Source organism: Diadema antillarum, unplaced genomic scaffold (assembly GCF_040938485.1).
Source record: "Diadema antillarum isolate AM-2024a unplaced genomic scaffold, OU_Dant_1.0 seq00001549_RagTag, whole genome shotgun sequence".
Classification (NCBI taxonomy): domain Eukaryota; kingdom Metazoa; phylum Echinodermata; class Echinoidea; order Diadematoida; family Diadematidae; genus Diadema; species Diadema antillarum.
This window is the reverse complement of record NW_027272278.1, coordinates 847,692-872,287: the sequence shown is the minus strand read 5'-3', so window position 1 is coordinate 872,287 and position 24,596 is coordinate 847,692. Positions and strand designations below refer to the sequence as shown.

At 40.6% G+C, this 24,596-nt stretch overlaps 2 protein-coding genes across 2 annotated transcripts in view; one reads left to right on the top strand and one right to left on the bottom strand.

The window, feature by feature from the left end:
- Positions 1 to 8,827: 8,827 nt before the first annotated feature.
- On the bottom strand, positions 8,828 to 18,835 carry LOC139710625 (protein phosphatase inhibitor 2-like). Its single transcript, XM_071622549.1, has 4 exons — positions 18,686 to 18,835; positions 13,949 to 14,143; positions 12,607 to 12,704; positions 8,828 to 9,919 (listed from the first exon to the last, which is right to left on the bottom strand). The coding sequence occupies exons 1-4, from the start codon at positions 18,763 to 18,765 to the stop codon at positions 9,639 to 9,641; spliced, it is 654 nt and encodes a 217-aa protein (XP_071478650.1). The 5' UTR covers positions 18,766 to 18,835; the 3' UTR covers positions 8,828 to 9,638.
- A 4,541-nt stretch (positions 18,836 to 23,376) lies between these two features.
- The window catches only part of LOC139710636 (deubiquitinating protein VCPIP1-like), a 30,919-nt gene continuing 29,699 nt past the window's right edge, over positions 23,377 to 24,596 (top strand). The window contains exon 1 of the mRNA XM_071622560.1: positions 23,377 to 24,345. Coding sequence (XP_071478661.1) covers positions 23,469 to 24,345 — 877 coding nt within the window. The 5' untranslated portion in view covers positions 23,377 to 23,468. The remainder of the gene's footprint in view (positions 24,346 to 24,596) is intronic.

Here is a 24,596-nt window from a genome sequence, read left to right as displayed (position 1 = left end):
ATTTTATATTTTTCAAATGCATAATTCCCCAGGTAGCCATGCTGTGAAATTTGTTCTTTTCCCGAAAGACTCTGCCCATAATTTCTGCACTTTCAATCATCTTAATGAACTTTTGTATTTAGTAGTCATCAAAATGATTGGTAACATTATGCACGATATAGAAGTTAAGTCTCTCCTTGTAATGTTATTAACGTAATTGGTATTCGGTGTAATAAACAATTAGAAAACAAAAGAAAAGTCTCCTTGCTTTTATCCTTTTCAAATTTCGTTTTCATTGTCTCCTCTCCATCATTTGCCTTGAGTCTTCTTCCCCTGCTTTTCGTTCATATTAGTTTTTATCTATTTCTCGAATGATTGTCTGAGATGTTATGGAGGTATTTCTAGGGCAAAATGATCATGCACAAGAGGTCTTTTTTCCCCAACAGTGAACAGAGAGTGTAGAGATGAGTCGAAAGATATCTAAAACATACGTTGATAGAAGGTAGTGATGATGTAATATAGGATATTACTGTGTAAGTGTGCACACAACCAATACTTACGTGTTGAAACTGAGGTCAAAATGGAAAATGGTAATCTATTTGAGGAAGGGAAAATTGAATATTCAGTTTTATTTTGAAGATTACAATATTTTGAATTTTAAACGTCCTCTTGTCCAAATTTAAAGATGTCAGAATCCTTTGAACACCTCGAAATCAGCATCTCTCTACTTTTCTTTTTTTTTTTGTGAGTAAAATCTGTAACTTAAATAATAAGATAATAGATGTAAATCGCTACTTCCAGCCATAAGAGAAAATGCAGAATAAATGATAGTTCGGGGATATGTTGATAAAAAAAGCATGAAAATATTCAGACAAATGTAAATATTGCACTTTAAAAAATAAACTGTTTATAATATGTGACCCTGCACCACAAAACAAACAAAAAGTCGTCAGACATGGATTTTTAGTTCTGAGCATATTGTGAAAGAGGAGATTTTAAGCTTTAAAATGATGTATAACTCAAATCAAATGGACTCTCCTAACCTATCTAAATATTGGAAAGAAAGCACACACTCCGGAAAACATGTGAACTGAGAATAGAGGCTATGAATCGCAGGGTATAATTAAGCGTTTAATCTTCACCAAGCCGTGCTACCTGTACAATGAATGGGACAAAAAAAAAAAAACAGGTTTGAAACTACCGGTTTAACCACAATGAAGGGATTGTCAGATTAAGCTGAAATTGGGCATGTTCTATTAACACATTCTTTCTATTTTCAAAGCAGTAGTATCATCCTTTCTAAAGTTATTAGAGTTGAAAGTGAAGAGTGTGTACATCAGGGCTTTTTAAGAAATGATAGGGGGACTCACCTAATAAAACTGTTTAAAAAGTGTTCAAGACTACCTGCTAAAAAACAAACATTCATGTTCATTTTATGATCCCAAATTTTAGCATGATGTAGAAGAAGACTTGCTCTTTCAGAAAATATATAAAAGTCAAGATTGACCAAATTGACCCTTTTCACCTATTTTTTAGTCCTCACAAAAAATCAGTGCGTGAGACTTTTTCTTCGTTTGTAGTGCATGGTCATATCCAATATGTGCACCCATTTTTCCCCCATCCCTGCCAATCTCCCCTAAATTGTATTGATGGTACAGTCCTCAATCTATACACTATGCCATCTTTTCCCTACTTTAGAGTAGTCCTGACGCCCCAGATCAATGATAAGGCTTTGAAAACATTGTCAAAACATTAAGGAGAAAAAAATTCCCCTTTAGAACAAATTCTCCCTAAGTTACTTCCCTAAGTTAATTGACACAATCAGAAAATAATCTCGTCCAAAATCTGCAAGCTTTCTTGGTTTGTTTGGTAAGTAAGTGACAGGCCATAAACACACATTTTAAACACACATGAACACACACATCCATTTAAAAACACATACACACATAGAAACATACACATGCAGACTCCTTTTGTAAACCTTGGAACATGGAACTACAGGAGGTACATCTTTGTTCTTATTTTCCTGTGTATCTCACAAGGTTCACTATCCCATCCACTTGTAAATATTTTGTATGTGGGTGTATTCTTTCTTGGGCAACATGAGGAGCTTGTATAAAGAAACATACACTAACGCACATGCACACACACACACACACACACACACACACACACACACACCTTTCACTCATACTGCATTTACTTACGAGAAAAAAAAATACACGTGAAATGCTGACTTTAATAGTACAGAGACACCGGTACAAAAGCTTCATATTTCATCATAAATTTCCATTATATTCTATCATTATTCTTTTTTTTTTTTCTCTTTCTCCATGTTGAGAAATACAAATAGAAGAATCAATGCTGCTTCTTCATGAGGCTAAGCACTCTGTTTTAACATTTACAAACAGATCTTACCACACATCAGATAAAAAAAAAAAAAACATACAAGAACAGAACGGAAGATATAAATTTCATTTATTGACGCATGACAATGACTATGTCATGTGATCACATTGCAAAACATGTCATGTGACCATGTGACAAAACAACGTACACGGCAATATCTGCTATTGAACCAGGTGACAAGATTACAACTTGTTTCTTGTTTCCTTGTTTAAATAGGCAGCAATTAAAGAAACAAAACTAATGACGGTCAAGGTATATCACAAATCTCTGACACGAATATCATTTCGAAGGACAAGCAATGTGGTTACCAAATACTTTTGTGTCCAAAGACAAGTTTATACTTCTTGGACTGAAAGAGATAAGTCATGCAAATTCATGCAAAAACTTCAGCAATACCAATCCCATTTACATTGTAGTCATTGATTTACCTCTTGCAGCAATTCTGTAACTTGTACAGTGGAAAGTCATAATTAAGGCATAACAAACCATGGTAATTGCTGATGATGTTGTAGGTCTCAAATCTTTACAGTTCTATTTTTATACCCAAACATTAAAGGACAAGTTCACCTTCATAGACATGTGGGTTGAGTGAATGCAGCAATATTAGTAGAACACATCGGTGAGAGTTTGAGGAAAATCAGACAATCCGTTAAAAAGTTATGAATTTTTGAAGTTTCTGCTCAGTCATGGCTGGATGAAAAGACAACTATAGCTTGTGATGTCACATGAGTACAACGATATAAAGAAAGAATAAAGAAAATTCAACATATTTCCATTTTTCTCACATAACAAAAGAACGCTCTACTTCTCTCTTTCAGAAGGCAGGGGGAATAATATTACCTTTAACATACGTCAGTAGCAAGTCAAAAAAATGTGCACTTTATTCAAAAAGTAAAGTTTTGTGAAATTCTCTTTTTATTTTCTTTATATACAATGTAGTTGTACGCATGTGACATCATAAACTCTAGTAGTCTTCTATTCCAGCAGTGACTGCGCAGATACTTAAAATATTCGTAACTTTTGAACGGATTGTCCAATTTTCCTCAAACTTTAACTGATGTGTTCTACTAATATTGCTGCATTCTCTCAATCCTTATGTATATGAAGGTGGACTTGTCCTTTAATTTAAAAACCTAGTATAACAAGGTTATTGTCATTTTTTTTAAGGTCCTCATTATAATGAGGCCCCCCCCCCCCCCCCCCACCCCCAGTAAAACGCCACTTGGTGCCAAGAGAGCAGACTGTGTCCTTTTTTTTAAAATACTTTTGATATAACTAATAGTGACATCGGTAGGCATGCATTTAACCTTTACTTTCCAATACACCTATTTCCTTCTTGGTGAAAAATGAAGAGCAGAATAAAATATGCACCAGTTTTTCCCCTACTTATCAAATTTTCTGAAGATGTGAGTATTTCAACAATAAACTCATTGATGTTAGGACAACAAAGCAGAACATGATAGATTTCACCCATCACAAAGATACAAATATTATACATTATATATCAAGCTGTACTAATGTTACTTGTATACATCAGAGCACTGCGAGATTGTCGATTGCTTACATGAATAGAGGGCAGTAGCCACAAAGTTTACAACAGCACCAGACCGACTGTGCTATTACTTTCTATCAGACAAGTACATGTATCAGATACTAAGTTTGACATGTGAAAATCCCACTACAAAATTTCGAATCTGTGCTTTAGATAGCATCAGGCCAATGCATCAGAATATGCTGTTATGTATTAACCCATCGAGGACGAGCTGATTTTGCTACAACAAATATTTCCCATACGCACCTGCCTGAGCATAAACAGTGGTTAAAAGCAGTACTCTCAGATTAATACCATCTAGCTCTGACTGCTCTTGGATACCCTGGGTACACAAAATCAGAATTAGATCCCTGCTACAGGAAGCATTCTTTGCAGCTTCGCAGTCCCATGAATTTGATATCATGTCTATGCCCATCAATCAACAAAATACCTGAACCCGTATAAACATGAAACAAAAGGGAACAAATCCAGAACTAATGCAAGTATGTCAACCTGAATCCCTTTGAAGTGGAAACAGTACACACCCTTCTGAAGAATAATTCCTATGCATCAAGAACGGAGCATGTCTTGATAAAATATGAAACTCAGTTTTTCCACACAAGAAAAATAAACAAGAAAAGAGTATGGTAACATGTCTGCTGATTCGCCTGCACTGAGAATCCAATAAGAGAGAGAATCTAGTGTGTACAATTACAATCCTTCCAAGATGGTGGGAGACCTGCCCCCTGGATCTTTCCTCCTTCTCCTGGTGTAACCAGGCTTGACCTGTATCAAAATGTTCTTGGTATCACTGTGCATACTGTAAAGTTTCAATACCAGTCAAGCCTGGTTATAGTCATAATAATCATTTTTAAATGATAATATATATCATTGCCATGATGAGTGAAGCATCAACGAATGGATGTATTCAAAATTGCAGGACACTGAGTGTTCTCTGTGTAGTCAGAAACTAAAACAGTCATACAGACAAAAACAACTACAACCACAAACAAACAAACAGGACATACAAAAAGGCATACACACACTTATCAACACGTATGAAAGCAATATCATTATCTTTCATTTTCAGGTATCACAAATCAATGTCATTTCTCGGTTGCAACATTGTCCACTATTGGAAAGTCTAAAAGGACATTATTCCTGCAGGGAAATTATACAAAGGATCTTAATAATAGCTGCTATTTGAGACAACTGAATTTCCCTCCTAATATCAGGTATCTCTAGACAGCAGGGATGAAGTCAAACAAGTATAAAAATGATAGGACCTGAAAAATGATCTTGCTACATCACGTTTTCGCTACATCCGACCTCGCTCTGATGAGGTTCTGCTGTGATCGCTACAAGGGCACTGACAGACGTCTGATCATCCCAATCTGATGGACTTACGGCCTTTCAGTGGTCACACGCAAAATCTTTGTTACCTTCATGCCAATGTATCTGATACCTAAGGTGAGTACATATCTAACAGGGAAATGCAGTTCTTACATGAATCGAAAATCTCTGTGCAGCTGACAAGCACAGATTTGACAAATACCAAAATCCCCCCCCCAAAAAAAAACAACAACGTTAATCAACATAAAGTTTGCTATAGTTAAGGCAGCATTTACAGTATGAGCTGAGCAAAAGCTTTAACTGTTGGTAATTCTTTTAGAAACAAACATAGTACATGATCATTAACACTGATTAATCTAGATTTACACTGTTGAATTTTGAACTCATTCTGTGAGAAAATTGAGTGAGATGTATTCTGTACAATAATTATACCACTCTACCTCTTGTGCAAGTTGGGGCTATAAGAAATAAAAAGCAAAAACAGCAAACGGAAAAATAGTAAACAATCCATTATCAAAACAATAAAAAGGGGAAAAAATAAAGCTATAAACTCTTAGATGTAGGCTGCTCATAAAACAAAACCTCCATTCCTCCCATCCCAAAGGTTATTGAAAAAATGATGAAAATGCCTTGACTCACACTAAATACTGAAATCTTCAAGCAACCTACTTCAGTTTTAAGAGATCTTCTGAATCGATGACAAAGTCTAGCACTGCATTCATTGATACATCAATCACATTATCTTCTAAAGACTGTTCAAGGAAGAGACATTATACTTTGGAATAGCAAGTCAGTTGCTGTGTATACTCATAGCTATGCAAAATGTTCACAAATGGCAAATTTTTTTGTAGACTTTCAAGAGTTTACGTACATACTGTATACAATTACCATTAAAAATGGATATTCACTGTATACTACTGTAATCCTTCCACTCCACAGTGAGCTACAACTTTGGCTTTCTGGCCATCATTTGTATGACCTTCCAGCCACAGAGAAATGTCAGACTTACAGGAGAATTTGTAAGGATTATCTTTCTGCCACACATTTCAAAACCTGCTAAGAGTTCATAGAGTGTACAGAAAAGGAAAATTTTCACCCTTGTGACCCTCAAACAAAGGGTGAATTTGAGAGCTATCCTAATGCATACCATACTGTATGATAAAATGAGCTTTAGAATCTCTGCAATCTGATTGGTCAATTGTCACGCATTGATTTTTACAGATCCACACTGAGCCACGCGTGCGGTAAAATCTCAATACATGGCTCATGTCTTGTATAGTGTAGTAGGCGTACCAGACGCATGATGGGGAAAATGGTTGTATATATTCATTATTATGAATTGACGGGCCAATTTTATAAAACAAATGATGCACAGGCCTATTTCGTAGATCAGAGAGAATTGGATGATCTCGTTTAACTTGTGAACAGTCTAAAACCAACTCGCTGCACTTGTGGGTTTAAACAGTTCCAAAGTTAAACTCGTGCATCCAATTCTCACCAATCCACTCTGTCCTGAGCATTATTTGAATACCACACCATCCCCATGCCAGAGGCGCACTGGACCGCTCCCAACGTGCACCGCACCGCACTATACTGAGCCCAAACTGGACCACATCCTTAATGCTCCGAAGGTGTACCACAAGGTACCAGAAGCTACCATGAGAAGAAATCGCATGGCACACACTTCCATCATAATGCTAAGAGTCAATTGATTCTCTTTGTTCTGGACACCTGTACAATGTATGTAATGTTTCAGCGCCAGGTGCATGACCTTGTTGCTATGACAACACGCTCCCAATCTGGCATGGTATGACACTGTATGGTACAATGTATGAGTTGGTTTGCTTTGCTTTCGCGTGTGGCCAAAATGCATTGGCTATAAAAACAAATGGTATGTTCTGCCAAGTAAGCATGAAACTGGATGAGAAAATATATCGTTATCTCGTTGGCTTGAAAAATTTTGGCAAAAATCATGATTCACATTCAGTCTTAGCCTAATAAAAGAATCAATACTAATTTCGCAGGAAGTACATTAACACTGGATTTAGAACAGGTTCTTCTAATAGTATGAAACCTCTGCACAATTCTGCACCACATCCAACTGTCCGAAGGAAGAGAATGGCATTCATTACTGACATGAATTCTCATCAAATGGTTATAGGTACATTTATAAGCCGAGCGTTTGAGACTGCCGGACAAGCAGGTAATAGCACACTTTAAACTCTCCTGAAAATGAACAGCTAACTGAGCCACATTGTATGCATGTGCCGGTATGTATTTCGAGTTGTCTTGTGCTCAAAGTTATCTATGTGTCCGATATCAAGTTAGGAGATACAACGATGTATATCTGCCATATCTTTGTGTGTACACGTCATAAAGAAGCATATATGACTCTTCTATACTTGGGGGGATGGGGGTGGGGTAGCAAATAGATTGACACATGTACCTTCGAGAAGTTGTTGCTATGTCGACTTTCATTTTTCACCTGGCAATTTTCCTGTGATGTCCGATAATACTCTACATCATTACCTGGGAGTTCCCCAGAGACACTTGGGAGACTAACAGGGACTGTTTGAGAGTAAGATTTTTGAATAGTCACCTGGTAGTAACCCTAGAAACTATTACCACTATGTGTCACCTGCGAGTTCCCGGGCGACCTTTGGTGAAATTTGCAAAGCACAAAAGGGGCATTTGAGGAAATATATTTGTCAAAAAATCAAATTTGCCACACACCGTCCGCTGGGAATGTCATAAATTGGTCTGTCTAGAACACAGCCAGTGAGCAAAGAGCATGATAATGAAGATGATAATGATGATAATGATGATAATGCTGGTAATGATGACAAAATCAAGGCGATCCTGTGGTAACCATGGTGACACGATGTCTGCTCCATTGCGTAGACAGATTATGTTTTGTCCAATGACAAGGCAGAAATGAGTTGGTGAGGCAACAAGTCAAATTTTTATGCCTGTTTAGTATTTGTTACACATCAGCCAATTCATCTTTGAATTGCTACACAACATTGTTTTGAGGGTTGCCTCAATTCCAGGTCGCTATCTTACAAAAGCCTGATACTTCTCAATGAATTGATTATTCATTATATTGTTCTAAATCATAAATCCATCTCCAAAAAGAGCAACAGTGATATTTGTTTGTATCATCATAGTAGCTAGCTTAAAATGCAAGCGATGAAACTATTTTTCCCATCGTAATGAAATGTTCGTGTTTCACAAATGAAGTGGAGAGTACCAGGTCCCTTTGCATTTAAACACTTACAATCATTGTGAGTTAATACTACAGTTACTATCCATATAGCAATGGCGCTAAAGATAGAGAGAGAGTTAGATAGAGAGCAGGGGGGGGGGGGGGGGGGAGGAATAGAGAAGAGTAAGAAATTAGTACTTAATACAAAGCAGTTAAATCTGACATTTCCAAGTCATAAAGTAACTGACACATGCTATGTTTAAAATGCCAAAAGCAGTGTTAAACAAGCTGATAAACAGCAAGGCAACCAATAAACATCTTCAATCACAAGCAACAGTGATAGCCTTTGCTGACAACTTTCCAATGGGGACAGTCTCTGAATCGAGAATGTTGGGACTTAACTTTAATTTATATCTCAAATAAATTGGAACACCACATTGTTCCTCAAATAATAACAAGTGCACTGTGGCAAATGCCATATCATCAGAGACTCCAACCCCAAGCACCTTCTGATCTGGAGATTCTCCCATCTGAAACCCCTAGCAAACGGGAGACTCCAACTTGATGTGCGCAAAGCGAGAAGTTCCTGGCGGCCTGGGTCCAAGCTCTAGGGTTCTAGATGCTCTCTCATGCTATCTAAGGCTTATTTTTCAACATACGATGACACTAAGTAAGAAATCATATCAAGCGGGAGACACAGAGCCAGGGCGGGAGAATGGGAGATTTCGCAAAAATGGGTTTTCCACGGGAGATCTCCCGTCATAAGCGGGACAGTTGGAGTCTCTGTATCATATTTCATGGTATGAAGTGACGACGTATTGGCTCAATATGTCCAAGCATCCATGCCAGGTCCATGCGGAGACTATTTTGTGAATATCGAGAAACCCCGCTCAACCAAACCAGCTGCAAACGAACATTCCCGGCTAATCTGCATCTCAGGGAGTGATCCCGCGGTTTTTCCTTGCAGAACCGCTATCATGTCACACCGCTGCTCATCGGCTTCCATCAATGTCAAAGCACAGCAGAAAAAAAAAGAAAAAAAATGGCACAAGAAGCTATGCAGGCATTTGTCTACAAGAGGACCTGTTGGCAGCGAGGTCAAAGGTTACAATGTTTTTATCTTTCTCTTTATCATTGAGATGAACTGCACTGCCCCAGCGCTCAGTCGCCCGTCTCAGCAGACAGGCCGGTGCCACCGACCGACGTATCCTCCATTCTTTTGCTCAGGCCATCAACAGAATGCGCCGAGCATCCCGGCTCCTCTGAACGCCCCTCGCCTCTGGTTCCTTCCGTGACCTCAACCTTTGAACTCGCTGCCTCCCCCTCCTCATCATCGTCCTCGTCTTCTTCGAGCTCCTGCTGGATCAGCTGCTTGGCCAGCTTGATGTTGAACGCCTCGTTGTAGTGCTGTTTCCTCTTCAGCTGGAATTGCCGCTGCTTTTCTGCAAAGAGGTGAAACACACACTGGCTGATCATCCCAAGATTATTTTCAAATGAAGAGTTTGTTCGCAAAAACCGATAAGTCCATATTTGCCAAATGGAGATATTTGCAATTAAAGGTCAAGACAAATAAAGAGAACAATAATAAAATGTTTGCTCCTTTTGACCATAACTTTAAAAATGTACCTTTATATGTAGTGACCAATACAACCAATGTATATCATTTAACCCTAACTAGGCCGGGCTATTTAGGTAGTTGATAGAGCCGGTGGGGGGGGGGGGCTGCCAGGCCCCCCTCCAGATCTCGGCAGTCGACCGCGCGATCGCGAAGAAAATTGGCACACACATTGCCTATGATGTAATCTAAAATACCATGTAGTCATTTTTTCAACAAATCATCAATTATGCTGAATTATGCTAATTTATGCATGATGATGCATAAAATCAGACTATTTGGTATAAATCACAAAATAAAGCTCAAAACAGGCACATTTTTTGTGTAAATATTCTTTTTAGTGTCCTTAGCAAATGTAATCAAAAAAAAATTGTGATATCAGAAAAAATTCTGAAGTATTTTATTGTTTTTCGAAATTTCTTATGTATTTCTCTGTTTTATCGACTTTATGTTTTTCATTGTTTTTTCGATGAAATTTGTCCGCGACATCGCTCCGTACAAGAAAATATGTCATTCATTGATTTTAATCAATAAAACACCAAAATAATCATGCTTTTATGAAATTTGCCTGTAAGCACAGTTTGCATTGAAATTGTACACGAATTAACGTTTTTGAGCAATTTTTGGTCTGACATGCATGTACATATTTATGCGTAACTTCGGAACCGCACGCCCGGGCGTCGCAAATTTGGTGTCAAAAGATGCGGGAGACTCGAAAGAAAAAAGTAATGAAATGTCGCGGCAATAGCTTTTTGCGATTGAGATACATCACGCGGAACGTCGAGGGGGGGGGGGCCTCCAAGGTCCCCCCCCCCCCCCCCCCCCCCGCCTAGTTAGGGTTAAAAGGTATCATTTTGTACTTTATGACAGAGACCGTACTTCAAAATCTTCAAAAATGGACTTATCGGTTTTTGCGAACAAACTCTTATAATTCAGCCTGGTGACTTTTACAAGGAGAATTTCACAACACACGATTGAAAAGCCAAAAGGAAATCTACCTGAGAAGCAAGTGGAAATGAGAAAATTTTACTTAATTTTATGCGCATTAATTTCATTTCAAAATGAAGTCAAAGGGGCCTGAGCTTCTTCCCCTAGCAGAATCTTTGTCAGAGACAAAATGACAAACATGAAGGGTAAGCAAACAAAATGTTAACGTTACTGCCCTTTCACATTGTCAAGCAAGAATTGCTCAGATGAATTTTGGGCAATTTTCCTTTTGTAAGGGACTTTCATTTTTGCATGGATCTTTTTTCTTGAATGAAAACATATTTTGCCCTTTTTTATCATGAGATGTGGGGTAGGTAAGGAATAGACATTGAAAGGTATTTAAAAACTAATCAGATACGAGTACTACAAAACTTATAGTAACAAATTTATAGAAATATCTATTATGTACATGACTGGGTACGTACTTGGCTGACAAACACACACACACACAAAAGAAAAAGAAAAAGAAAAAAGGTCCTCAAAACTTTGCGCTTCTTTCTAAATGCAAAGAAAACCCCCCAAAAGTTCATTGCTTACCATCTCACATCTTGTAGATAAACAAAAATGTTCCTACATTACCAACACTGTATACAATTTAGACAATAAAGCGCCATGACCATAAATGTTCCCATCCCATTCAGAAATTTACTGTTACTTCACATTCCCTCCTATGCTTTCCAGTGTGTATACATCTATATGCTGTGGTCTGTGGCCCCTTGAATACAGAAGGTCCCTCTGAATTTCGAAGGAAGTAGCAATCCTCCCCCCCCCCCAAACCCCGAGGGGGGGGGGGGGGGAATATTATGCTGTGTTTGCCAACTGCCCTGCACGCTAGATGTGCTTCCTTCACTAACTGGCACAATTGTCTGGAAAGTGATCAGCAATGAACACAGATGACCTAATCCTCCTTACATCTATTTTGTTGCAATAACCATCCTCTTGGACTATTAAAGGCATGTTGCTACAACTGAATTGACTTGCCATTATTTTCACCTACAACTAGGTCAAGTTGCCGAGTTAAAGGACAAGTCCACCTTCATACACAGGTGGATTGAGTGAATGCAACAATATTTATGTAGAACACATCAGTGAAAGTTTGAGGAAAATCCGACAATCCGTTCAAAAGTTATGAATTGCTAAAGTATCTGCGCAATCACTGCTGGATGAGAAGACTACTACAGTTTGTGATGTCACAAACAATGATATAATTTGCACCCAAAGTACAAATTATTTCTTGGACTTGTTACTGACGTATGTTAAGGATAATATTATTTCCCTTGCTTTCTGAAAGAGAGAAGTTGAGTGTTCTTTTGTTATGCGAGAAAAGTGAAAATAAGTTGATTTTATTTTATACTGTCTTTATACCGGTGACCGAGCAGAAAGTTTGAACAGATTGTCCAATTTTGCTCAAACTCTCATTGATGTGTTCTGCTAATATTGCTGCATTCACTCAACCCACGTGTCTATGAAGGTGAACTTGTCCTTTCAAGTATAGTATTTGACACACAAGGCATTCATGATGCTTGCCTTTGGCTTCTTCTGTCAACTCCTCTTCCTCGTCCTCACTGGATTCTTCCTTGTCACCTTCGTCTTCCCACCATCGTTTCGGGGGACCACTGGAAAGTCTACCATGGACAGGGAAAAAACATACAACACACACAAATTTACCTCTTGTGGCAGCAAGAAGAAATAATGAAATAAAAAAATGCATATCGTCGGCCTTATGCCAAAATGGCCTTATCACCATAGACTTTGTACATTATTAGTGCCCTTTTGGCATGAGGCCGACGATATTTAATGGAGTCAACATCCTATGAAAATACACTGCTCATAGAGACATTGCAAATTTGAGGACACAATACGAGGGTGAATTTCAAATCATTCCTCCTCTTAATAGCTAATTCATTCATTTGTTACCTCCATCAAAGAGGATATGTTTTTGTTGGTGCTGGTTTGTTTGTCTGTGCACAAAATAACTAAAATAATTTGTGAACGAATTTGGATGAAACTTACGCTACAAGCTGATAATGACACAAGGAACAGCTGATTAAAGTTTGACGGTGATCCACAAATTTTTGTCAGCTATTACAGGATATTGTACCTTTGTGCAAAAAGGGTCTATGAACTAAGGAGTTCACATACCCAAACTGAAGCGCAGGCTCTGCTTGAGGAAGCTGATCGGGTAAGGCTTTTTGCTTTATCATTTGGGAAATTGGGTGATTTTTTTCAGCATGCATGTATGGATGGAAATGAGCTGCTTGGCAGAGGTCTGTGCTCTCTGAATTCTTTTCCCGGTCTTGCATTCATTCATATACAGTACAGTAATGATTGCGTTGTCAGAAAGATAATGCCAGTCAGTATACCAAAGTCCGTTTACCCCCTCCCCCCCCCCCCCCCCCCCCTCTTCCCCTCAATAGCAATACATTCATGCTCACCCCAAGAATAGACTCTCGAGGCTGGGTAATGGCATGAGGCCTACACTTGTAATGCTGCTGTTCACCAAACTCTTTCTATACTCGATATTTGACATTGGTCAGAGGAACCAATGAAAGATAAGCACATAGAGGGTTCGGTCACTGATCTCTAGAAGTAAATTTCTGGATATGTCACTGGCCAATTACTTTGAAGCTACCATGACGCCATGTTACCATGCATACCGTCATACACTTCTGCCTTGTGTAAGGAGCTCAGGACATCACATTCTCTTTGTGACAATCTCTGCTGGAAAATTGTGTGCACAAGAACATGTATGATGACAGTTGGGCAGCGCGATAGCTTTAACCGTTTGTACCGTACAGCATGAATGGGTCTATCCGATGAGCTATCCAGATATGTCACGATGAGAGATCAATGGTTGGACTGCACTCACTTCTTGTTGATTTCGGTAGCATTCAGCGTAGCCTCGTCCTCGTCGCTCTGCGGGTCAACGTCCTCCAGACCCTCCTCGGGCTCCACGTAGTTGGTGTAGGGTGTGTCCGGTTCATCCACCTTCATGTGACCGTAGTCCTTGTCAGCCGGGTGGAAGGTGGCCAGGATATTCATCTCATCCCACTTGATGCCATCCCTGGAGAGAGAGAGAGAGGGAGAGAGAGAGAGAGAGAGATTTGGTAGATAATGCTAAATACTTTTGAGGTTTTAATTTCATTTTAATAGTGAAAAGTTGTTGATCCGCTCACAAGTTATCTTGTACACAAATAAACAGACAGACAGACAGACAGACAAATAGCCTAAACATAGTCGGAATATTGACAGACAAATAGATGAAGCTGAAACATTTATAAACACTGCCGACTGTGGTTTAGGTTTCACCTACAGGTTGATGTAACTGGTTTATGTAAACTGGTTGAAGTTCTTGATGCCAATAACAAAACAGCTGCAATTGTACTAGATGGTTTTTGGTCGTTTTAAGCCACCACACTGCGGTTCAAAGTGGCTCAATAACTTCAGCAGAGTGTGCAGGAATCATACGCAAGGGGACTGATGGCGATAAGTGATTGATGACCACGTCTCAGTTCTACAGTATCAGTAATCAGTATAGATGGACTAACTATTCATCGACCACTTTTTGACTATATATCTTATATCTTACAAAATATCCCTCAGCTTCACCTTGATTCAATTCCACTCGAGGCAGAAAATACCCTAGATTCAAATCCCTGGTTCAGTTTTTTCTGGAATCATCCCGCGACGCGACATTACATCACATCACGCATCCAGCACATTACAGACAGCGCGCAAGCTGTGAAATTTTGAGAGTGAGCTTGCGCACGCACCGGAGGATACAGTATCCTTCGGTGCGTGCATGTGTATTGTGCTGGATGCGTGATAATGAATGTGACGTCGCGTCGCAGGATGATTCCAGAAAAAGCGCCCAAAGGTTAGCGGGCGGCGGAATTGACGAAGAAAGTGAACTTGTCATACCTACAAAGTGATTAGTTTGCTAACAAACTGGAGTACCCTCCTACTCTATCAGTGTGGAATAGTAATTTGGAATACACGTATGCACAAGATCAGGTTAGTACTGATTTTATTTTTCTCGTCACGAATTTTTGTAAAAAGATGTCAGACTTCAGCTTCACGAGGCTGATTCGTGCGCGGAGAGGTGAGAGCCGCAGAAAAAAGCACCGAAAATATTTAGTCGGGTCAGGCCGCTAGGTGCGGCAGTCTTGCATTGTGCGAACACGCTGGCGCCCGTGTTTTGATGGGTCACTCTGCATCGGTTGATTAAAACTCGATTTTTGAAAAAAAAAACAGGTACAATTTTTTCTTCTTTTTATCATGGATAGCGGACATGCGTGTGTAACAAAAAATCACCGTGCAAAGTTGCGACAATTTATATATGTCAGATGTGAGAGGAATAAAAAGTGAATAGGGAGCTTCTTGAGGCTCTCCCCCAGGAGGCCTCATGAGGCTTTCGGCAGGCCTCGCGAGGCGGGGCAGTGCTCGTACAGGGGAGCAGGCCTCGTGAGCGGGTTTCCCGGACTGATATCATGCTCTCACCAACTCATGTGTGATTGTGCCAATATATGCAGTGCACTGTGTGAATCTTCAGCTTTGAGATTACACACACAGTCGTCCACTGTATGCAGGTCTGCTAGTCGGTAGAATCGCCCCTTTCCCAGGGCCCCCAGCCCTGCAATCTATGTACGAGCACGCGTATGCAAATTCCTTTCCACCACTGCGCCAGCCTGGCCAGGTGGCTGGCATACTTGTTGGGTGTCAGACTGTCAGTTTCCCTCTATCTACAGTACCATCATTTTTTTTTTTCTTATTCCTCCTTCTTCTTCTTCTTCCAAGTTAGTGCATCCCTCTTGCAGAGTATTGTCGCACTTGAGTACAAAAAGGGTAGTGCCGTCATAGAAACACGCATGTGGAGGTGCAGAAATTAACATGAAACTAATGTGCAAGTAAAAACCAATATTCTGGTGGACTATCGTAAATTGATGGAAGTGAGGCAGCTCTTGAAGGCTTCAACAGAAGGAGCCGTTACTGCTGCAGCTGGTAAGCTGTTCCATAGCGGGACCACACTTGGGAAAAAGCTATGCTGGTAGGTTTGGATTCGGCAGTGGTGCTGTCTCAGTTGGAGATCATGACCTCTGGTACCCGATGCAGGATACATGTAAGGAGGTGCAGCTGGAATGGCTACAAAACCGTTCATGATCTTGTAGAGCATCAGAACTTTGTTTTGGGCTCGTCGTTCAAAGAGGGATCTCCACTGCAGTTGTTGAAGCATGAGGGCAACACTGCTTTGTTGTGCGTAGTTTGCGGTAACAAAACGGGCTGCGCGTCGTTGTACCATCTCGATTTGGTTGATGAGTTCCTTGGTGTGAGGGTCCCAGACTGTGGAGGAGTATTCAAGAGTAGGTCTTACATAGGTCTTATAAGCCAACGTCTTTATGTGTGGTGGGCATTTCCTTAGGTTGCGTCTGAGGAAACCAAGAGTGCTGTTGCTTCTCTTGCACATGTTATTGATGTGGGGTTTCCAGGTCAGATTGCGATGGATAGTGACACCCAAATATTTAGCCTCATCCACAATGCGAAGTGCTTTTCCATGAATTGAATATGGAGTTGTAGCATTGATGTTGTTTCGCTTGTTGGTGATTCTCAGCACCTCACATTTGTCAGCGTTGAGAGACATGAGCCACTTTTGTTCCCAATTCTGGATGTTACGAAGGTCTTGGTGAAGGGTTTCTGTGTCAGTGATAGTGTTAATGGATCGGTAAAGGAGGGCATCGTCAGCATAAAGTCGAATGGATGAAGAAACGCACTCGGGAAGGTCGTTAATGAAGACCAGAAATAATAACGGTCCCAGGACAGTGCCTTGTGGTACTCCTGAGGTGACGCTGACAGTGCCACTCTTTGATCCTTCCAGTGTAACTTGTTGGGTGCGTCCTTGAAGGAAATCCCTTATCCATTCCAGGGGCTTGCCTCTGATACCATAGTAGTGGAGTTTGAGAAGAAGGCGCTCATGTGGTACACGATCAAATGCCCGAGACAAGTCAAGAAGGATTGCATCAATCTGTTGCTTATCTCGTAGACCTGTGGCAAGATCTTGGACAGTGACCAGCAGTTGTGATTCACAAGAGCGTCTACGTCTGAAACCAAATTGGCAGTCTGTGAGAAGATTGAGGGTGTCAAGGTGATGCATTATCTGGCTGTGAATGATATGCTCAACAGACTTACAGATGATTGAAGTGAGGGAAATTGGTCTGTAGTTTTTCGGTCTATGCTTGTCCCCCCTCTTGAAGATGGGGGTGATATTTGCAGACTTCCACTCAAGAGGGATTTTGCCTTGATGGAGGGTGGCATTAAATAGAAGGCAGAGAATGGGCGCGAGTTCATCTGCAGCTTCTTTTAACAATCGTGCTGGTAAGTTGTCTGGACCGCATGCTGTATGTGGTTTGATGTTAGAGAGAAGCCTTCTTACTCCTTCAGGGCTGATAGAGAAGTCAATGATAGAAGGATGAGGACTGTAGCCAAGGTCTGGGAGCTCCGATGTATTTTCATGTGTGAAAACTGAAGCAAACTGTTCGTTCAACAAGTTAGCCTTAGTTGACGATTCACACTGTAGGATGCCATCTTTCAGTAATGGTGCAACACCACTGTTGTCACATCGTAGGCTTTTAATGTACGACCAGAATCTCTTACATGAGACACCTGCATGGCTGCTAGTAAGTGGTTTGTTTTTTAATCAGTACAGTGTTTCTTTTTTTCTCTGTCATTCATGGGATCGGGTCAGGGCGAGGGATATCAAAAGAAAGAAGTCGAGAGACAACAAGTTGTCCCTTGCACCGTACCCAATACCATCAAATTGTCACAATACGATCGCTGATAATCTTTATTTTTCGTAAGTCCCAAAGTCGGGTTGCGTCTTATACATAACTGTTACATATTGTATGGGTGCATCTAAACACGGAACTTACCCGGAAAACGGTATGTATTTTCCACTCTACAAGAGGGTTATTTTGTGGATCAAATGAATGGAGTATTGTTCCGATAATGCCTTTGACAAAATTGTGAGACTGCCGTGCCGTGTCCTTTCTTATCGCCGTTTTGCATCTGCGTGTCGTAGCGTGCAGCCTGCGGACAAACTACTGTCGTATTTGACGCTGTGGTTATCGTCGGGCTTGACAACTGTGCATGGTTTAACGTAATGTCCACATACTTGGCTTCATGTTGTGTGGTTTGCAGGAGCCAATACCGGCCATCGCTTAAGCGGGGGCACCGCTTAAACAACTGTTAAACGGGAGAAAAACTTGTCTCTACTCTCACCGCTTCATCGCAGCTGCAATTAAGCGGTGAGCACTGTACCGATAATATATGGCTGTAAAGTGCACAATCACAATTGCCTTCCGCTGCAATCTTCCAGTGAAATCATCCAAAGTAGACAGTCAAGAACCTACACTAGTAGTAAAGTCGCCAACACAGCATACAGCTCAGGCCCAGCCAGGGCTCAGCTCAGGCCCTCGCCTCAGTCACACACACACACACACATACACACACGTACACACACAAGCAGCCAAGCCAAGCCTAACATAATTACAAATAGGTGGGACCGTTCACATCGACTCTGTGATATGTACATCGAGATCGTCATTTCACTCACTCTGGCCTATTTGCAGGATCATCAAAATGTCTTTCTGGCTTCAATATACTCTTCGGCTGACGCTCTAGTTTTTCTGCCATAATTTTCGCAAAGGTTTCGTCGTTCGTGGCTTCTTTCTACCAGTTTCTACCTGCACGTACGGTGTCGAGACGAAATCCGAATACAGCACACGACCCTTGACTTTACGTCAGGCTCTGACTTGATATTTTGTTAAAAACTAAACATTTTTCAACAATAACCATTCACAGAAATCTGTCCACGCAATGAAAATATACTAATTATTTAAAAATATAATTAATGGAACGTTATAATCAAGAAAAATATATTCATGCTAAACAATAAAGTAGCAAAACTCCAGCAAAATCATAAAGAATGTGTCTGATGGGGCACTGATATTTCATCGTACTCGTCGAATCGTTTGTAAACATACGATACGCGAGGCCCTCCGTAGGTCATATCGTCGTAGGATTCGTATAGTGTAGAACACTAGGCCTACGTTATACACAGATCCGATCCTTCATGCATACTGTACGGAGACATCCGTTCCCTTGAAGATCTTTGATGATTCATTCTCGATCCCCTCGCTCGCTCGCTCGCTCGCTCCGAGGCATGGAAGCTAGCTAGCCGCGCAAGCCGCGCAGTGCAGTTGACGAGAGTGCCAGCTAGTGCTTTATGCAATGGAAACACACACTCTATTGCACACTATTATTGCACAATAACAGGGAATTTTTGGAGGAAAGGGACTTTTTTTCAGAAGAGACGCCAAACACATTCTGGCCTACTGATTGATCCGTACTTGGTGGTGGTAAGTTATACTCTACGTAATTTCCAGATTAGTTGGAGGGGATTTTTGCTTTGTTTCGTAGTGTACAAATACGTCGTATAATTGACAAGTTCACGCACGTTCGCAGCTGTATTAAAAACTGAAGAGCCTGTGCTGTACTGCACTGACTGTGCTGTGGACTTTGTTATTCTGTTCGAACATTGACAATCTCAGACTCAATAAACAAATGCAAATTAGATTCAAACGTTAGAAGATAATAGAAACTTTCTACACCTTTAAACATGTTGAAATACCCCCGGCCCGGGTAAGACGTTACTCGTTAGAGAGGTCGGATTCGATTGAGTTTAGTTTACAATTTTAACTCAGAGTCAACAGTCAGATACTGAGATTTAAAGAATGGCAGCTTAAAGAATAGGGTCCAGGGAGATAGACCCTAAAGCCGCAACGGTTAGTCTAGTCGTCTTCTGCGTATTCTCTATTGAACGTTAATACTGACCACTGCTGACTGGACCTGCTGGAAGTTTAACATTCTGGTAACAAGACGTCTAACGTTACTGTTGAAACTGGCAGTTTACGCCTTGGCAGCAGGTTTTTCTACATAGACCTACATACATTCTACACGTGTATTTTGACATTGTGTATTGCAGATGTTGTGGACGGTTATTGCAGATGATTTATTTGATGCATTTGGTGAGTTATGTTGCTGATTTACGTTACAGCTGATTAAATTGCACAATGACAATTTCAACCCCTTCCTTGCCCTTGTCTAATTTAAGATTCTAATGTTAATTAATCTAAGTTTAACTGTTAATCAGTAAATGTGAACTCCTCAAAAAAGTCCTGTGATTCCAATTTGATGTACTACATTGTATCATATATTTCTCTTCAAACTAGGCCTAGACCTATATTATTTTATTCAAATGTGACATTGTAAAAAAAGCCTGATTAATTTTCTTTACAATGACATTGACAACTCACTTGTTTTAATTTATAAATGCATTCCTGTAAAATGCACAGTAGTCAGTACTGCATGAGTATGAGGAAAAGTGAAATGTGAAATGTTGCTAAATAGAGCAAACGTGTTATGTCAAACAGTGTAATTCCCATTTGCTTTGTCGTTTCAGAGAAGGAATGTGCTTGAAAAGAATGCATTGTGAGATTATCACGACATTAGATTCCAGGCTTCATCCATGTATTAAAAACAACTGCAGTGGTGATCTGCAGGGCTATTGAAATTAAGGCAAAAATTAAACATACACTTTGTATTTAAGGTTGACCAAACAGTCATCTAATGTCTAGGAAATGGGAGTTTTTGTAAGTGCTCTCATTTCAACATTGCTTTAAATATTCCAGTGGCCCCTTTTTTTTCCATCAAAACTGTACATTATCAATAGCGGAATTGTTGCAACTTTTCAGTGTTCATCTGTCCCCATACTCAGCTGTTTTGGACATTCCAAGAACACCCAATCATAGCAAGTGAGGTGTCATTTTAAAGATAATTAATCAGGCTTTCTTATATGATGTCATATTTAATGGAAATAATGCAGGTATAAGAGAAATATGATAACCTTAATTGCAGAACTTATTTTGAGGAGTTTAAAACATTTTTAGAATCTATAACTGTAACCTGTTTCTCCCGCAGTTCTCTGGACTTAACATAGAGCCCCCAATCAATGGCACTGCCCCCAAATGAGATTCATTTTGCAGGCTGACCTAGAACTGACTTTAATAATGGTAATCTACCTCAGCGAAAGCGGGCAAGAAGTTGGTATGCATCCCCTCTCCACGCTCAACTACATGTTCCATCAAACAATGCAAAATATTGATTGGGTGAGAGGTTTGAATAGACAGAGAACATTTTTAAAAATAAAGCATTGTGAAGTGCTGTCAAAAGCATTATTGTGAGATCATCTCCAATATTATGTCTCAAATTTAAATACAGTTGAACCTCTCTTATCCGGCCTCCCTTTATCCGGATCTCTATTTACGGGAGGAAAGGGGGATTCCCAACTCCTTGAGAACTCCTACACAAACACACATGAATTACATATTACTTCCAACATGATTAACATACATTACAATTGTACATCAAATTTCCTTCAAAATTGCTTACCTTCAGACATTTTATCATCCCAAACATCCCCAAATGTAACAATGAAAAGGTTGCAGTATACACATTACTACATGTGGTAGTACAATGGGCTACATCAGTACATGTGTATGTATATATGTACATGTATAAAGTATTGAGTCTCCCGTATCCGGCCAAATCCCTTATCCGGATGAGCCCCGGTCCCGACTTGTCCGGATACGAGAGGTTCAACTGTAGTTTTATTCATTACGTGGCCATACAAAAGTATAATTTTTTGTATACATTGTAGGTGTAGTGAGGTGCCCGCACCTCGCCAGGGGCCCGAATACCACCACCCGGCTTAAAATTGTTACAAGCACACTGAACACAAAATTATGCCCGGGACTGTGTTCAGTATCCCTTAAAAATTTGAAATTTGGCAGGGTTACCACAAACAAGCAAAGTGTGGTGAAAAACGAGCAGTTTTTCGTGAAAATTTGAAATTTGTATTAGGAATACTTTTTATAAGTATCATCATGGTCACCTGCACGCATCTTTTACGTGTCTGTCTATGGAAGCTTCACGGTCACTCGCACATGACTTTTACGTGCTTTGTCTATGTGAGCGTGGGTGGCGAGTTGCGGGCCTTTTCCTTAGCGCGCAACTTTTTCGCATCGTTCGCGTTTGAGGACGATAGCCAGTATCGAACAGTAAATTTGTGGTTCCATTGGATTCTTCAGAATTTTTCCTGTATGTATTTATGGGATTTCATGGAATTTCAGTGGCGAAATGTGATTCGAAAAATGCATTTAAACAACTATGGCGAGGTGGGCAATTCCATGAGAAATGTTTGCTTTAGTGAAAAAATGAAGTTTTGAGTTTCACTTAAGTTCTCAAATATTCTAAAAAAGTAACATATATTTTCATTTTCCACTAGTCGCACCTTTGTCGTTACAAAATGTTGTATTTTTTTCAGTCAATGAAAATACTGTATGATGTGTTGCAATGGCACAAAAATTTGGCTATTTTTTAAGAGTTTAGTGTTCCTGTCTGTAAAGAAGGCCAGATATGTCGTAGAGGCCTTCAGCTTTTAAATTATAGTCCAGTGTATATCAACAGAAAATCACAACCAGCTTCCTTAGCACTCATCAGTTTTTGACCCATTGATCCTCAAAGTTGTGTGATTTCTATAAGATTAGAAGTGTCATGTCCGTTACGTTTTTTAAAGTTTTCATAGCCAAGAGATGTAGTGTAAAGTTGCTGCAAATTCATTTTCTATGTTAGGATTGAATCCCCTTGCATGTGTGGAAACCACCTTTCTATACCACTTACAATTGTAGTTTTCCTGTAAATGGCGTAACGGACGTGACACTTTGTGTAACAGACATGACACCTCATTAGACAAAAATGACACCTCATTAGGCAAAAATAACACTGTGGCCCAGTGAAACGGGTGGTGATTAGTTTCAGCTGCTCGAGGATAGTACACTGTAGGACATTTCTATACTTTAAAGAATGAATAATTAAGTCTACACATCACTCAATAAAACAAAAACAAGCAGACTTTGCTTTCTGCCACTGGAAGACTGTTGATTTTAGATGATCTAATTGCTACCCTATTACACCGGTTTGATCCATTCTCCTCTCTTGTAATCCTGACTGATAAACAGCAGCTGTTATTCCAAGGAGTATTTAGACAATGGACTCCTAAAAGCAAGACAATGGAGTTTTCATTGTTGGCCTTCCCTTTAATACTGAAAGTGAGCACTTTCTACATACCGTGCGGGTCACCCAAGTATACTAGTTTTTATCGAGTCAGCGTCGTCCATAGTTTTAACAAGAAACCCTCAAGGCAAAGTATTTTTGCATGATATTACAGTAGAGTAACTAATATTCTATTTTTCTGCGTAGACTGTAGAGTCTGCAGCATGCCAAGGCCCGATAGGCCATCGACCTCCAGTGATGGTTCCCAGGAACGTTTCTGCCTCCTGTCTGGAACCTGTCCAGACGAGCACTGCCAGTCGAGGCTCTACTTCCTCTCCTACGACCCGAGCGTCGAGTGCAGCAACTGTGGCCAGCGGCACCCCCTGGATGCCGTGCGGGGAGTCGCCGAGGTCACCGACCCCGACGTGGCGCTGCGCAACATGGTGCGGAACGTGCTCGTGGGCAAGCTAGCGCCGAAGAAGACGACCGACTCCGTGAAAGTGCTCGGCCTCTCCAACTACCAGTGCAAGCTTCTGAGCCCGCTGCTCACCGAATATGGCATGGACAAGCAGGGCAAGGCGCAGCCCCTGCGCAGCCTCAACCAGAACGACATCTTTGATTGCGCCAACCTCGGTGGCCGGGCATTCCTCATCCAGCCCGAGCACGTGGACATTATGGGGTACGGTCGGGACCAGACGGGGAGCGCGGGCTACCTCAAGAACACACTGGAACAGATACGGCTTGTCAATGGCGACGCGGAAGTCCTCATCCCCATCCATGCTGACGGGGATGGCCACTGCCTGGTTCATGGCATCTCGCGGGCTCTGGTCGGCCGCGAGCTCTTCTGGCACGCCCTGCGCACCAACCTCAAGCGCCACTTCGAGCAGAACCTGGCCCAGTACCAGGCTCTGTTCCGAGACTTTGTAGACAAGGACGAGTGGCAGCACATTATCCAGGAGAGCGACCCAGACTACTTCCCGGGCCCCAACGAGCTCATGGGTTTGCAGAATATCCACATCTTTGGGCTGGCCAATGTGCTCCGTAGACCCATCATCTTACTGGACTCACTGAGTGGTCTGCAAAGCTTTGGAGACTACTCAGGTATGAAGCTCCTGTGCATTTTCTTCAAAAGATATCATGACCTGTGGTATGAGCAGGGTGTGACACTCATACCTTGTATTTTGATTTGTGGATTTTTTTTCCTCTTCAGAAAACTGTTCTCATGCCTCACAAAATAACAGTTTGTAAAAAGTCATAATTTTGAACATCTTCCATCAGAGAAGCTAGTAATGAGCTACAGTGTATATATGTATGCATTGCATTCGCTTCTACTGAATTCATTGCATCCATTA

Coding starts and splice junctions, on each gene's coding strand:
- LOC139710625 (XM_071622549.1), bottom strand. CDS start 18,765: ATGGCAGAAAAACTAGAGCGTCAGCCGAAGAGTATATTGAAGCCAGAA. Junction 14,144..18,685: donor GATCCTGCAAATAGGCCAGA/GTGAGTGAAATG, acceptor CTCTCTCTCCAG/GGATGGCATCAAGTGGGATG. Junction 12,705..13,948: donor GCTACCGAAATCAACAAGAA/GTGAGTGCAGTC, acceptor TGTCCATGGTAG/ACTTTCCAGTGGTCCCCCGA.